The sequence below is a fragment of the Cervus canadensis genome, chromosome 17 (assembly GCF_019320065.1).
Source record: "Cervus canadensis isolate Bull #8, Minnesota chromosome 17, ASM1932006v1, whole genome shotgun sequence".
Taxonomy (NCBI): domain Eukaryota; kingdom Metazoa; phylum Chordata; class Mammalia; order Artiodactyla; family Cervidae; genus Cervus; species Cervus canadensis.
In genome coordinates, this window is record NC_057402.1 from 2532878 (window position 1) to 2548960 (window position 16083).

Consider the following 16083-nt stretch of genomic DNA (forward strand, 5'->3'; position numbering starts at 1 on the left):
GTATGGTGGCTTTTCTAAGTGAAAGTACCTAAATGGAATCAAGTAAACTAAAAAAGGGAAAATTTGATTGGATGCTAGATGGAAGAAATGGATAATTTTGGAGCATAAATCTTTTGGGTTAGGACAGACCTAGGTTTTACTGAAGAACAGAATGTAGACCAGCATGAGGAAGCTAGGTCTAATGAAGAAAGGCAGAAAGAAATGAGACAAATGCTCTTCCTTTTAAGCTGTGAAATATGGGATTTATCATACTACATGTCACTTGAGTGTTATATTGTGTTTGGAGATGAGCCTGGTCTTCAAAATGCCAATCAGTAGTGTGTCCTCTATTGGAATTTTTTTTATCAAGTAAAAATCTATGATTGTAGATTGTTTATAATGATGGAGATTGTTTAATGTGAGGTATCCCTTTCCAACATTACTTCTTCTCTTTTTCTCAGGATTCTAACATTTTTTCCGAAAGTCTTTTGGAAAGAACAAGTCTACTTCAATAAATGAAGGAGAATAAAGAAAATTCAAGCCCTTCAGTAACCTCAGCAAACCTGGACCACACAAAACCATGTTGGTACTGGGATAAAAAAGACTTGGCTCATACACCCTCACAGCTAGAAGGACTTGATCCAGCAACTGAGGCCCGGTACCGCCGAGAAGGGGCACGGTTCATCTTTGATGTGGGCACACGTTTGGGACTGTATCCTGTTTCTGGAATCTACAATAGATGGGTTCCCCACCACCACCACCAAGAATTAAATTAGGCATTATAGATAAAAGAGTAACATCCCTGACTAAAACAGCTTTTAAATATCTTTCTTATTTAAATGCTACTTCAGATTTGCTTGGCTCCTTAGAGGTTTTCTGTTTCTTTTTTACAACTTAAGTGTGAAGACATAACCACTGAGCTTGTGGCCACCAGTATGGAAAGCAGCGCCTGCTGATCACAGAGGGAGTATATCTAAGGGTAGTGAAGCCCTGCCTTGCTAAAGCTTCCCAGGTGGCGCAGTGGTAAAGAAGCCACTGGCGAATGCAGAGATGCAGGGCCAGTCCCTAGGTTGGGAAGGTCCCCTGGAGGAGGGCATGGCCACCCACCCTGGTATTCTTGCCTGGAGAATCCCATGGACAGAGAAACCGCGCAGGCTGCAGTCCATGGGGTCACAAAGAGTCAGACACAGCTGAGCACACAGCACACACACCTTATTAAAGCACAGACTGCAGCTTGTACCAGAATCCTGACACCTTGAGGCTCCCATTCACCTGCTTTGTCACTGATAATATTTGCCTTCCCACTTCTCTTGTTGTTATTGTTCGCTTTTATTATTTTTCTGCATTTAACGAAGACATAATTCTTGGCCAAAGTCCTTAACCAGAACAACAGACACTATGACACCCTGGCAACTGGAATAATTTATTTTCATCGCTTCTATATGTTCCATTCCTTCAAGCAATTTCCAAGATATGTAAGTATTTTAATTCTATTATAATTCTCTATCATGTGTTATTATTTCTACATAGTTCAGTGAACAGATTGTAGCCTTTCTTTTTATTGTATTTTACAGGAAGTATTCATTTTTGTATGGCGCATACTATATATAAACAAAATCAAGTTCAAACTTTGTTTTTTCCCAATTAACTGTATTAAAATCTTTTTTGACTGTTTTATTTGGGTCAGTATGAACCATAATCGTGTCGTCCTTAGTGTACTTTACTTCCTTGTTACTTTTCCCAAGATAAGATTGGCCTTACGGTTGAGACCCAGCAAAGCCCAAGATGGCATCGGAGTTCTTTGTTCCATGTCAGTGAGTCTTCAGTTACTTTTTAAACCTGCTCTGTGGGAGATGCCACCTCCAGTAGTTTCCGGTCCAGGACAGCTGGTCTGATGAATGCCAAGCACACAGTAGAGGGCGAGGCCATGGGAGAGGCAGGGAAGAAGGCTAGCGCTCCAGGGGAGGGGTAGCCTGCACCATGGAGGGGTCGGGGCAGTGCCAGCCCTGAGTTAAGCCTTGGCGGTGAGTGGGACCTTGCTGCGCTGAGATGAGACTGAGCAGTCTTCCGCCAGAAACCAAGCTGAGCCAGGCTCTGGGGCGGGCGTGCAGCCAGCCAGGAGGCCCGTGGGCAGGAAGGGCATGGTGGGACTCTGGGTGCAAAAGTAGTCTGAGCTAGACTGTTGTGGACCTTGAATTCCAGACTGGGGAACTGTGACTTTAGTAGGTCAGCTGACGCGATGGGAGGGTTTTATGAAGAAGACAGAATTAGACATAACAGGAAGTTAGTCTGCTGGGGCTTCTTCCTTTTGCTGAGTTACTTAGTTTTGCACGCATCTCTTCCTCACTAGTTTGTGATGTTCTCGGGGGAGAGACCGTGTCTGGATCCGCTTTATACTCCAGCACGGTACTGACTGCTGTGTGACGTGTGGTCAGGATCCTGTGAATGGAGGGGCACGCAGAAGAGCAAGCAGGCAGAGGAAAGCTGGAGACAGAGCAGTGAGGGTCACAGGGACGAGGAGCTGGACCAGGAGTTGGGCAGCAGAAGGAAGGAAAGAGCACGGGCGTGGTACGGGGCGAACACTCTCTGAGCAAGGCTACTGGTCAGGGAGGCAGTGTCTCTAAGAGCACAACATGAGAAGTTTGTTTTTGTGACTTTTTCCATCTACATGATTTACATGGCAATTTAGAAAACTATATTTTAAATAATTTGTGAAGCCGAATTGGAGGTCGCAGGGTGGATTGTCTGTATGTGGACTTTCCTTCAGGCTTTTAGAGTGCCCTAGTGTTTGTGAATGAGAAGAGCAAGACAGGAAGGGAGGCGCCCCAGTTGATGGTGAAGGCCCCAAATCCTTCTGTTTCTGGGTGAGCCCTGATAGTGAGATCAAGAGCTTTTGTCTTCCTTTTAGGTGACAGGAGCTTGTTGTCTCTTTCTGGCTGGGAAAGTAGAAGAAACACCAAAAAAATGTAAAGATATCATCAAAACAGCGCGGAGTTTATTAAATGATGTGCAGTTTGGCCAGTTTGGAGATGACCCAAAGGTAAGAGGCGTAACTTCTGTGCTCAGGTCTTGATTCCTCAGCGCAGCATTGTGGCAGAGCTCCTGTGTTGACAATGGCTGTGGCCCCAGTATCTGCCAGTCCCTGGAATCCCTAAGAGGCCCTTATACAGAGATTGCTCTTCCTTGCTTCTGTGAGTAAGGAGGGGAGATAATGTACTGTACACTTAGGTGGCAGCTACTGATGTGCTGTGTCGGCTTCTGAGCCCTTTAGGGGCAACGGCACATAGAACCAGTAGGAGCAAAGTTCTCATGGCCGTTAGCACTCTTAGGCCCAGAAGCAGTTTGGCTTCTTGGGTTCATCTCTAGCCGGCTTCTGGGCAGACAGAAAGTACGGGTGCTGTGTGTGCATGTGCTGCGTGTCTTTTGCTTCCCAAGAATGGTGGAAGATACGAACATTTGCAGACACCCAGATTAACAGACTGTCCATCTTGTCCCTTCCCCACAACACCTGCTACTGTCAGGAAATGGTGGCAAAATAATTGTACACATTCTTTTATTATGTTCTAAAAAGACCACTTTCAGGGATTGGTAGCGGCTTTCCTTCTCCCTGTTCTTGTCAGGATCTCCCATTATGATCCTTATAGCATTGATGAGAGTGATCCTTTATAACCTTTATCACAGCTCATAATTACGTAGCTTTTTTAACCAGGTCAGCACACACAGAGTATCCCTTTTCTCAGTTGTCGTCTGTGAGCGCTCAGACCCTGTCTGTTCTGCCTGGTGCCTCGTGTTCTCTCCTGGCTGGACAGGGTAGATGTTCAGCAGGTACTTGTTGAGTAAATGACAGGCTGAGATTGTGGGGAGAAACTGAGAATCACAGAAATGCAAAGCTGACCCAGTCGGAGATGTTCGGCGCACCCACGGCCCTGTTTCTCCTAGTCAGCTGGTGTTGCTTCCCATGGCAGTCACCCTCCCTCCGGCCCGCAGAATCTGTATGTGTGTATAAAACACATGTGCTAGTTTTCCTTCTCCCTTCAAAGAGGTGACAGAGGCCAGAATGCTTTTGCACGTTCTGTGGTTGCAATAAATGGTGGTCCTTTGTGTAAGTATTGTCGGTGTGGGTAACCCTATCCCTTGAACTTGTTTATAAATCCATTCACCTGTTTATGAAAATGTGAACCTATGATAAACTCATAACTACCAGTGGTCAAAAATATATTTTATGAAAGTAATGTACCATTAGATATTTCTGATGCCATAGGTTTTTTATTTTCACGGAGCACAGAGTCTGTTGTAGAAATGGATCGTGCTTTAGTCAGCTCTGGTCACAGGGGCAGAAGGACCTTGTGGCTAACGAGCCGTGGTTACTCAGGAGTCGCAAAGATCTGGAAGCTGCAGCCGCTGGTGTGCGTCGTCCAGGGCGCCTTTGGAGGAGTCCTCTTCTGCTTGCAGCCTTAACCCCCTGCACCAGCACGCCAGGAACCTGAGACCCGGGCCAGGCACAGCGAGGCGGAAGTCCTGCGGCGCAGTGCCCCGAGGCCAGCAAGTGGGGAATGGCCGTGCTCATCAAGCTTTTAATGCAGGCCAGCTTGACCCACATGGGTAGCGTGCTCTGTAGCCCACACTCTGCTTTCTCACATGCAGTCTTCCTACACCTGACTGGGTGTCGGGGCCAAAGGAAAGAACCTGGGTCTGGGAGCAGTGAGAACACTGTGATAGATACTGTCTCGATGGAGAGGAGAGGAGGGCAGTTTGGAGGGAGGCCATGTAAGCACATAAGAAAAATAAGGTCCTGAATCACATCCTAATAAACTTTGCCCGAACTGTGTGATTTCTCCCTGTTACGTTAATCTCTCATGTACTCAACAAGTACTTGTTCCAGGCTCTGTGTTAAGCACTAGACATTGGTAGCAATAGGGCTTCCCTCATAGCTCAGTCAGTAAAGAATCTGCCTGCAGTGCAGGAGACTTGGGTTCGATCCCTGGGTCAAGAAGATCCCCTGGAGAAGGGAATGGCAACCCACTCCATATCCTTGCCTGGGAAATCCCATGGACAGAGGAGCCTGGTGGGCTTCAGTCAGTGGGGTTGCAAAGAGTCGGTCACGACTGAGCGACTAACACTCACAGGTAGCAAAACAGGCATGGCCTTTGCTCTCATGGGTTTTACAGTCGAGTGGAGGGATAGATTTTATGATCAAATATTCAGATAGCCAGTGATCTGCTTATGAGATGTGATAAATGCTGTGAAAGGTTATTAAAAGGTATGGTGAGGGCTTGCCATCTGGGAACCTAGGCAGGTATTCCAGACAGGTAGTACGGGGCTGAGGGAAAGTTCCCCGAGGGGTGACGTTGGCACCCAGACCTATAATTATCCCTTTAATTGAGTATCTGAAACACAAAGGGAGGCCAAGCCTTGAGCTGTCTCGTAATACTATACTGTATGGGCTACAGTCTGGACACTTGTTAAAGAGTGTTCCCAAATTTAGAAGACACGATGAAGCTTCTAGGAAACAGGTGGTGACAAAAACACTGAGGGGTTGGGGTGGAGGAGACAGTGATGGTGGGATCTTTTTTTCTTTTTTTTTTTTTCATACTGTATGAAAGTGTTAAGACTTGAAAAAACTTTCTTGAGAGAACACTTGGGAAACTTGAGTGGAAGCACATTCACCCTGCCTGCCCTGCCGTCTGGAATAACTCTTGTGGTAGAATCCTCTGCCTTCTGTGAACTGATACCATACTTGAACCTAAAACCAGTTATCTACATGGCTTCTCTTCCCAGAGTTAACAGATTTATGTAACTGTTAACGATGAGATTGTCAGTCTCTTGAAACCCTTTCTTCTTCAACTCAAACAAGTGATTCTAACTATTCTTGCCTCACAGAGCATCTTGACAGTATTTTACAATCAAGTGAAATTGTCTTAATGTAAGTGCTCAGTCAGGCTGTACAGCCGTTGAATTCAAGAAGTTCTTGTTTATTAACTAGTTAGGAAGTATAATCAAAAGAGATTCCATTTACAATAACAGCAGTAAAATAATATATCCAGGAGTAAACCTTAAAAGAGATTTATGGAAACCATGTTGGGACTGGGAGACTTTAGAACTACAAACAGATTGGAAAGGAGATTTTCATAAATAAATTTTTGATAGTAAGATACAGTGTAATTAAAAGGTCCATTCTATAAATCAGTGAGTTCCCAGTCAGAACATAGTGGCCTTCATTTTTTCTAGAATGGTACCAAATAAAATGATATTAAAATGCAGGTGTTAGGGGGAACATGCAAAAACAAGAAACATTTTTTAAAAGAGAAGTAATAATTGAACTGTCCCAAATGTTTAATCACTTTGGTCCTGGTACAGAGATAGACCAACAGATCTATGAACAAAAAAAAGATTGTATGTGAGCACACATGTGTATATGAATAGGCAGCTTAGGATGTACTTTGATAAAAGAGAAGATGATGATTTATTCAATAAATAACATTGGGAAAGCCTGTTTCAGGAAGATGAAAGATTAAAACACAGTAATGATGTGCCCCATTCACACACACACACATTTAACTGGTATAATTCACTGTCCAGGTATGCATGAAGCTGCCACTATTACAGTCTTTCTTGCTTAAAATTTTCAGTGTAAATGCCTGAAAGATTGCATTTTTTAATACAGGTTTGGAAGGAAACCAAGGTTTATTAATGAATCTATAAAGTAAAGATCTGTTTTTTAAAGGGGACTTGTGTGTTGAACGTAATAACATTTCTGAGAATGTTTGTTTCCTATAATAGTTTTAAAAATTAACTCTGATTGTTTTGTTTTCCTACTTGTAGTTCTTTTGAGAATTTTATCGTCTTCTGAGCATGTTAAAGGCCTGAGTGGGAGAGAGGAGAAAGGGAATGAAAACTAGTTTCTAAAATAGAACTTGGGAGAGCGAATAAAAGGAAAGCTCATGTTTTTAATGCTGTTTCAGACCTGTGATTGAAATTACTACCCCAGCATTTGTTATTTCATTTTTAGGAAGAAGTAATGGTTCTGGAGAGAATCTTACTGCAGACCATAAAGTTTGATTTACAGGTAGAACATCCGTACCAATTCCTACTCAAGTATGCAAAACAACTCAAAGGTGAGAAGAAAAAACGTTATGAAGAGAACCTCTTCATTCTGAAATCATCTGCATAATAATTTGATGACACTCAGATTATACTTTTCAAGAGAGAAGAGCAGAAAGTTCAGTGTTTGAAGTACCCAGGCCATAGCTTGCCAGACAATTCATGTTATAGCTGCTAATGCTGTTTCCTTTTATGTATAAACAGGCTCTGTCATCCAGTTGCCAAGTGATATGAGGCAGGAAAATGAGTCAGAATTTTTTAAATAGCCTAATAAAATCAGCCTCAGAGCCAGGTTTCCCATAAATGGTGGTTCAGCGTGGGTCATGTGGACAGGGGACAGAGGTAGGACCTGGGCCCGCTCGTCTGTCCTTGGCTGCCCGGCAGCAGCTCTTTGCTGTGTGTCAGGACTGCTGCTGAGTGCACGGTAGACTTCAAATGAGCACTTACTGCCTCTCGGGCCTTGTGTTTTCTTTCTGTTGCTACTAATTTGCCTTCTCTTTCCCATCTCTAGGTGACAAAAACAAAATTCAAAAGTTGGTTCAAATGGCATGGACATTCGTCAATGACAGGTACGCGTGTTCACATTGGTTTAATCGTGGTGCTTTCAAACAGGCAGGGACTTCATGTGTCATCTAACCCGAACCCCTTATTTTGTCGTGAGGAAACTGACTTGCCCCAGCTTTAGGGCCCAGTACACGGCAGAGCTGGGGTTAAATAAAATCCAGGTCATCTGCTTCCCGGCAGAGGGGTAACCTGTTACGTCATGGTGGTACAGGATGCTGAAGCCTTACCACCAGCTTGAAACAGAAGTCCAACGCAATATACCAGAGAATTTTGACAAGTAAATACTTAAATCCATTTGATTTTGCAAAAGTTGGAGAGTATGTATCTGCAGTTTTGTACTTTTTGTGGTGGTTCTAAAGGCTGATGTTCTTGGAGCCCAGAGAGCTAATGAGGTACTATATGGGGAACAGAATGCCCATGAGTAGCGTTGCTTCATGTGAGGAGAAGGGTCAGCACCAGGATTCCAGCCACTTAAGAACTTAAGCAATTTCACTTGTTTTTCACGGCATAGCAGTTTCTAAAGGTGCTGGAATTCTTCTGCCTCTTCAAGGAACAGACAGATTAGTAGCTGTAGTTAATAACTCATTTCAGTATGTTTAGAAGGCTAAAAAGTTGCTTATTAATAATACTGTATTTGATCATGTATAGGGGATTATAAGCAAACAAGACACTTGGATACAGCATCTAATCCCCCTGCACTCAGTTAGTCATAAGTGTTTGCTCACCCAAGTCAAGTCACCTCTTTTTCTTGTTGAACTAGTCTCTGCACGACCTTGTCACTACAGTGGGAACCAGAGATCATAGCAGTGGCAGTGATGTATCTTGCGGGACGTTTGTGCAAATTTGAAATACAAGAGTGGACCTCCAAACCCATGTACAGGAGATGGTGGGAGCAGTTCGTGCAAGACGTCCCTGTGGATGTTTTGGAAGGTATGGGGCGTGCTGAGCTTTCTGCAGGCTGATCATTCTTCCCTGGGAAACTTGAGTCCCGAGAATGGATTTTCCCCAGTAGGTGCATGCAAACTATTCTTTAATTAAATTCTCTAGAGTGTTCATTCTGTCCAAGGGTGAACTGAAAATGCACAGCAGTGCTTCACACACCAGAGATGGGTGATTTGTTAATACACATACGACCCGGCATAATGGTCCTTGTAGGGGCATCATAGCTGCAAGGGACCTTGGGGGCATTTTAAAACATCACCTTGTGAGGAATGCAATTGTTGCCTCTCGTTTAGACATCTGCCACCAAATCCTGGATCTGTACTCACAAGGGAAACAACAGATGCCTCATCACACCCCCCACCAGCTGCAGCAGCCCCCATCTCTCCAGCCTACACCGCAAGTGCCACCAGTGCCACCGTCACAGCCGCCTCCAGGCCCCGAGCCGCCCCAACCCCCACAGAAGGACTCGCAGCAGCCGGCCCAGCAGCCGCCGCCGCCGCCCACCCAGCCGCCCAAGAAGCCATCCCCGCAGCCTAGTCCCCCCCGGCAGGCGAAGCGAACTGTGGTGAGTGCGCCGGCTCAGCGCCAGGTGGCTGGCTCCCCACGGCAACCCCCCACGCACGTTCCCCTTGCTGAGGATCGCCGGGAACTGCAGCCTTGCCGTCTGCATGTCCGTGGGCAGCTGGACCGCTGGTGTGGTTGAGGGGAGGCCTCTGGGAGCCAGGGCAGCTCCATCCTTCAGCACTGCTGTTGCTATGCCGGGGCCCCAGACCCTGCCAGGGGTCGTTCGCACATCTGCACACTGACTGCTGGGGTCGGCGTCTCCCCTGGCTGTCAGTGACGCGCGGTGTCTGTGAAGGTTCCTCCCCACTGCAGGGGGAAGCCCTACGGGACAGGCAGGGCAGCAGGCCCCGCTCACCGCAGCTCCGACGGCTTGAGGGAGGGCACAGGACTCACTGCGCAGAAAAGCTAGTCCTTCTGTCCGATTTGAAAGGGAAAGAGGAAGGAGGCAGAAATGATGACCTGTCAGATGCCTTGGTTTGCTCTGCAGGTTCAAGCCAAAGTTAATTTTTGTCTGAGGCTGTGTCTGGCTGTGATTCTGCAGTGCCTGAATAATCCGTTTTTCTGATGATTACTTTTCAGAGTCTTGGTTAACCACTGTGTATTTTCTTTTGTAACAGGTTGTTTCTCCCAAAGAAGAGAACAAAGCAGCAGGTAATTTGCTGTTCTTGTGCTTCCTGTTTTAGTTTTATGTGTTGTTTATCAAAACTTTAGATTCTTAATCAAAAACTCATTTCCTTTCAGATTTAGATTGGCCTTAAAATTTAACGTTGGAGCCCAGCAAAAACTTTATCCTACCTGCATTGTCTCTTCTGTATATTCCTCGACTGTGTGTTTTTGGATTGTACTCTAACAAAGTATCAGTTCAAAGAAAATCACTAGCGGCAGTGAAAACATGCTCAGCAACTTCCGGTCGTTCCTTGGTATCAGCGGTGGCGGGACAGCCTCCGGGACCGACCCGCCTTGGATACCAGACTCCCAGATGCTCAAGTTTCATAGTCTGCCCTCCCTGTCTACAGATGCGAGGGGCCGACTGTATATCAAAATATAGTTAGGAATGTAGGCGAACCACTGCAGCAGCATTTATTTTTGAAGGTTAGTTAAGCCCACCGCAGTCAACAGAGTGAAGGCCCCCTGGCTGAGCAGCAGGCAGCAGCGTGCAGGTAGAAAGGAGGGGAGCCGCGAGCCAGGGTGCCGCCTGTGCTTACAGGGCCAGGCTTCTTTGCAACACCTATTTTCCCCATATTTGTGGAGCCGAGTTGGTTAACTTGTTTCTGTGCTAGAAACCAAAGTGAGGGAAGCAGGATGATCACAGAGACGACTAGAGGCGTGTTGCCTCCGACTCAGCCGGCCCCGTGGTGATGATCCCTGTGCAAGCACAGAGCGGGTGTCTGTATTTCTGATTCTCCGTTTTCTCTGTTGCTTGGTTCCAGGGTAGGAACCCCAGGAATTATTTATTGAACTGTTGTGAGATCTTCACATTACAGTAAAGCTACGTTTTTCTCAGGATCTTTGGGGAAGTGATGAGTTCAGTACAGGGGAGATCTTTTGTTTTTTGGCTCCACGTGGGTAAGCAGTGAGTGTGAGACACAGAGGAGGGGGCTGTGCTGTTTTTCACTGGGGTGTACGATCCGCTGAGCCGGTACCATGTCTGTGAGAGGCAGAAACAAGCCCGGTGGGCCTTGGGGGAGGACTGACATCAGCCAGCTGGGGCGGACAGGGTGGAGTCTTTAGGTAGATGAAAACTGATCAGTGGAATTGAGAATTTGGGAGAAAACAGAGAAAGGAGTTTTACTGGACTGGGTTCAAGGGGAGTGGCTTTTGCTAGAACTGAAGATGGGATGGAAGCAGTGACCGTGCCCACCTGGTGGAGGGTGGGTGCTGCAGAAGCTGGGGCACCACGGGAGGTGTGTGAGCGGGAGATGGCACGGTCTGACTTCATTCCGTTCAGAAAGTCTCCGGCAGCACTCACGGCACGGAGGCTGGGGAATTGGGTCGGGGGGATCTCTCAGGAAGAGGGTAAAGAGGGGCTGTCCCTGGACCTCAAATTCAGCCTGTGTTTAAGACAGAGGAAGCCAGGAATGCTGAGCAACTACAGGGCAGAGTGGTGTACAAGCTAGAATAGAGCAAGTTTCAGGGAGAAAGAACCAAAAATACACACAAAAAGATGGAGTGCTTTTTTGGTTGTATGCACACTCTCTCTACTCATGACCAGAAGGTACTGGACGCAGTGCAGCCTGTCTTGGCCACTTAGCCAAGTGGTCACTGGAGGTGCCATTTCCACGCAGCTGCCCCACCCCAAAGGGTGGGCCGTGTGCTCTGCCTCAAGTGGTCCCGACTGCTTTGCTGTTAGGTCTGCTCGCCTCCAGCCACCAGTTAATGGGCTGATAACTGGGAGTAAATACTTGTGAGAGAAAATAACCTCAGATGTGCCTGAGCGAGAATTAAACAGCGGCAGTTGCCCCTGTGCACACTCGGGGCCTTTCTTTGTGTTCTCTGCGTTAGGGTGGACCCCGATGGATACCACTTGGCACCTGAGATTCACTCCACTTCTCTCAGGTCATTGGAGGGCTTGTCTTAGGTGGTCAGGAGAAAACTGGGCAGATACGGAAAATGGGCTGGCCATTTTTGTTTTGGGGAGGGAGGTGGTGAGAGGTGTGGGGCGTGCGGGGGGTGGGGGGGGGGACAGAGGGGTGTATTTGTTTGATTTCCTTTTTGTTCTTTTAAAAGGATGGTTTAGCCAGTCTGTCCTCAGCTTCCCTTAAAGCCTTCACATCTGCCTTTTCCCCAAAAAAATTCCTTAACGGTACATTTTTCTGTTCCTTCTCTCTCTCTCTGACATGTTTATTCTACATGAAGAGTCGCTTTTTAAAATCTATTTTTTCTTTTTAGAACCACCACCACCTAAAATTCCCAAAATCGAGCCCACTCACCCTCCATTGCCTCCAGCCCATCCACCTCCAGGTAAGCGCTGCTGGTCTTTGGGAAGACCAGCTTTTCTCTCTGCCTTTTTGAAGGACAGATTTTGGAAGTCCTGGGGAAAATTTCTAGAAGAATTTCAGAAATATAAAAAGACATTAACGACCTGGGTGTGGATATTCGCTCAGTGTTGTCCGACTTTTTGCGACTCTATAGACTGTAGCCCGCCGAGCTCCTCTGTCAGTGGAATTCTCCAGGCAGGAATACTGGAGTGGGTTGCCATTTCCATCTCCAGGGCATCTTCCCAACCCAGGGGATTGATCCAGGGTCTCCTGCATTGCAGGCAGATTTTACTGTCTGTGCCACCAGGGAAACCCCTGTAACATAAAGGGGGTTGAGGGGGGTGGGAGTTGGAGAGGGTGCAGACTGACCGGGACAGATGTGTTCTGATGACCCCCTTTGTCGTCAAACAGGGTCATCAAATCTCTTCCAGTCAGTCTGCACCCTCCCCAACTCCCACCCACCTCCCCTAACCTCATTCTCCCACTCTTACCTGACTTTACACCATCCGGCCCTCTCCCCGCTTCGCCCCCTCTGGATATATTCTTGTTTCACATTTCTGAATTCACTTGAGTACTCTGCAGCCAGATACACTTTGCACAGTGGAAACAACTTCCCCTCTGAAAAATTCAGATTTACACCAAGGGCAGTCCCAGTCCTCAGGCCTGAAAAATACTGGAAGTCTTCTCTCCTGCCTCGTTCTTGAGAGTCTGTTCCCTAGAGCCCCCATCAGACCCCAAGCTAAAATCAGAGGGACCCCAGCGGGGAGACAGGGAGACGTCTGAGAAGGAACTCCTGTTGTGAACAGTGCTGGTGGTGGGGATGTGGGCGGGGGTGGTGGGGGTGCATCCGAGAAGGGGGTAAAGGGTGTGAGGCAGGGGGCTGGACCGGAAGGGGCTCGGGTGAGTCTGCACTCCAGCTTGAGCATCCCAGAGAAGTAATCCATGGCTGTTTCCACTGACCTGAAATCTCCCTCCCTCTGCCCATCAGAGGTGTCATTTTTTCTGGCCTACATGTAACTCCAAGAAGCTCCATAAGGTCTACACCCGGGGCTCCCTCAGCCCCGCCCCCGTCTTCCTCCTGTCCCAACCCCGCTGGCGGGGGCCAGGCTCGGGCCCTCTGCGACTGGCGCCCAGGCAGGCCACAGCTCCTCTCAGAAAATTGTTTTTTACAGCTGGATAATTTTGGGGATGTTGTGACTTCTAAGTATATCTGAATAATCTCTGATCTCTTGCATCCAGAGATGGTGAACTACCCATGAGAAACTAATTTAGAATTAGTTTTAGGAAAACAACAGCCCTGCCAACTTAGGAACATTGTGCAGGTCCGGGCAGGAGCACAGTAGGCCTCAGGCTCCGGGCTCTGCTCCTGCTTCCTCTTGGCGGGGTCTCTCCTCAGTACACTTTGAAGAGGAAGCAGTTGTTCGTGGAGTCACGTGGAGAAGAAAGAATGAAAAGTGCTTCACAGGCACCCAGTGAACTAGGACACTTCTGTGACCTCACTAGAAGTAGAGGCGGGAAGTTATAAAGAACTTTCCTTCTTTACCCGTGGCATCATTTTGGAAGGCGAAGTGTTTAGCTAGAGAAGGCGGAAATTGGTGTGTGTTTGCTGAAGGGTGGAAGATGCTCCAGAGACCTCTGAGCCTCTGGGGGTGTCAGCTCTCCCCGTGGGCTGCTGGGACAGGAGCCGCCCAGGGCACTGGCCAGACCTGCCACCTGGGGGGGTGGGGGGGGGGGTCAGAGACTGACCCAGGTGTTGTTAGCACCAGGTCACCAGTGTGACCATCTCTCAGGCGTCCTGCCAGAACACCAGTGCCGCAGGCAGTGCTGTAGTCTGGGGGCTCGCCTTTCTCTGGGGGCCGAGATGGGCAGAAAGAAGGGGCCCCGCACGTGTTTGTGCTAGATGGGGGGCTGGGGCAGAAGGGGCTTCCTGCACCGCAGGGAATGCCCGTGGCTTATGCACTCGGGACCAAGGCGGGGACCCGCAGAGCGACTGGAGGCAAGGTGGTCGTGCACGCAGGACCAAGCGGGGAGAGGTGGAGGGCCTGTGTGGTGGAAACGAGCCCACGGCGGCAGGACACAGGCGCAGGCCATGCTGTCGGGCGGCAGAAGCGAAGGTGGCCCACGGCGCAGCGACAGGGCCTGGAGCCCCAGGGTTGACTGGGCTGTGCGTGGAGCCCTGAGCGGGCAATGGCCCCTGCCTCCACTCGCCGCCCTGCTGGGGAGGCAGCGGCCTGGGCGGGCCAGTGACCCGGCTCCTCTCCGCAGACCGGAAGCCGCCCCTCGCAGCCGCCTTGGGTGAGGCCGAGCCTCCAGGCCCGGTGGAAGCCGGCGACCTCCCCAAGGTCCAGATCCCTCCTCCGGCCCACCCGGCGCCTGTGCACCAGCCGCCGCCGCTGCCGCACCGGCCGCCGCCGCCGCCGCCCTCCAGCTACATGACGGGGATGTCCACCAGCAGCTCCTACATGTCTGGGGAGGGCTACCAGAGCCTGCAGTCCATGATGAAGACCGAGGGCCCCTCCTACGGGGCTCTGCCGCCCGCCTACGGCCCGCCGGCCCACCTGCCCTACCACCCGCACGTCTACCCGCCGAACCCGCCGCCGCCGCCTGTGCCCCCGCCCCCCGCCTCCTTCCCGCCGCCCGCCATCCCTCCCCCAACTCCTGGCTACCCCCCGCCCCCGCCCACCTACAACCCCAACTTCCCGCCCCCGCCCCCTCGCCTGCCCCCCACCCACGCGGTCCCGCCGCACCCGCCCCCGGGCCTGGGCCTGCCGCCGGCCAGCTACCCGCCTCCGGCGGTGCCCCCGGGGGGACAGCCCCCTGTGCCCCCGCCCATCCCGCCACCTGGCATGCCTCCCGTGGGGGGGCTGGGGCGGGCAGCCTGGATGAGATAACCTTTGACCCCTTTCTTTTCCTTTGTTGTTTTTTTAAGAAAAGTTTTTCTAATCGACTTGAAAAGTAGTTTAAGTGGGTAAGCAGCAGGGTACCTTGTATTACGTCGACAGTTGGAGTATGAGAAGAAGTGGACGGGACCGGAGATGAAATTGGGGTGCCCCTGCGCACCTGAAGAGTGGGCGCAGCAGCCGTCGGGGGGCTGGGCCACCCGGCTGTGACCCCGCAGCCTCTCCCCCCACCGCCTCCCCCAGCTCGGCGGTGTCCTCGGGCCCTGCGCTGGGTTACTTCCCACTGCTGAGAATGTTCACCAGCCATGCTGGCTCAACACACAGCTTCAGTGAGGAGTGCATTTCCTTCTAGAAACCAGTGCCTATTTTTCCTGGAAAGTCAGTTTTCAATAGTCCAGTTCTGTCTGAAGTCAAGCTTGTCATTGCTGTCATTCATGAAGTTCTAGCCCACGGCGCCCAGGCCAGATGAACCACTGTCTGATTTAGAGAGAACCCACCCCGTTTGTGTTTGAGGTACTCTGAAGGGGCTGCCTTGCTTGGATGGCTCTATTCTTTTTCCAGGGAGAAAGGGAGAAATGTTCTTGGAAGTAATGTATGTTTACATCAATTTGCAAATTCCTATACATAGAGATATATTTTTTAAGTGTGAATGTAACAACATACTGTGAATTCCATCTTGGTTACAAACAAGACTCCTTCAGTCAGTTACCCAAATAAAATCAGTTCTGCAATGGCCCCTTTCCTTTGTTACGGGCAGAAGGCGGGGCGCCTGGGGTTTGCAGCCCAGAAGCAGGCCTTCTTCCCGGGGGTTCTGGGGGTACGGGAGCAGGGCATGGAGGAATGCCCCCCAGGAGATGGCCCAGGAGGACCTTCGGGGGCCGGCCTCCCACATCAGGCACCAGCTCGGGCTTTCTTGGGAGGAAGTCGTTGAATGTGATGGTGGTTTGGGCCTGTCCATCTCCCTCCATAGACAGGTCCCTGGGTTTAGACCGGAAACCCTTTTCCCTGCTGGTCTGTGACTGAGACCCTGGAGCAGCGGGCGTCAGCCCCACTGT

General features: G+C 49.5%; 1 protein-coding gene across 4 annotated transcripts in view; it reads left to right on the forward strand.

Annotated features, from left to right (window-relative positions):
- The window catches only part of CCNK (cyclin K), a 28867-nt gene extending 13108 nt beyond the window's left edge, over positions 1-15759 (forward strand). For 2 of the 4 annotated variants that reach the window (XM_043434412.1, XM_043434413.1), the window contains 11 exons: positions 441-691; positions 1373-1454; positions 2888-3019; positions 6989-7094; positions 7592-7649; positions 8405-8574; positions 8880-9151; positions 9768-9801; positions 11653-11706; positions 12040-12111; positions 14394-15759. In XM_043434412.1, coding sequence (XP_043290347.1) covers positions 495-691; positions 1373-1454; positions 2888-3019; positions 6989-7094; positions 7592-7649; positions 8405-8574; positions 8880-9151; positions 9768-9801; positions 11653-11706; positions 12040-12111; positions 14394-15019 — 1803 coding nt within the window. In that variant the 5' untranslated portion in view covers positions 441-494 and the 3' untranslated portion in view covers positions 15020-15759. The remainder of the gene's footprint in view (positions 1-440; positions 692-1372; positions 1455-2887; positions 3020-6988; positions 7095-7591; positions 7650-8404; positions 8575-8879; positions 9152-9767; positions 9802-11652; positions 11707-12039; positions 12112-14393) is intronic. The other 2 variants (XM_043434414.1, XM_043434415.1) reach the window with 1 other exon arrangement.
- The last annotated feature ends 324 nt before the right edge of the window (positions 15760-16083 follow it).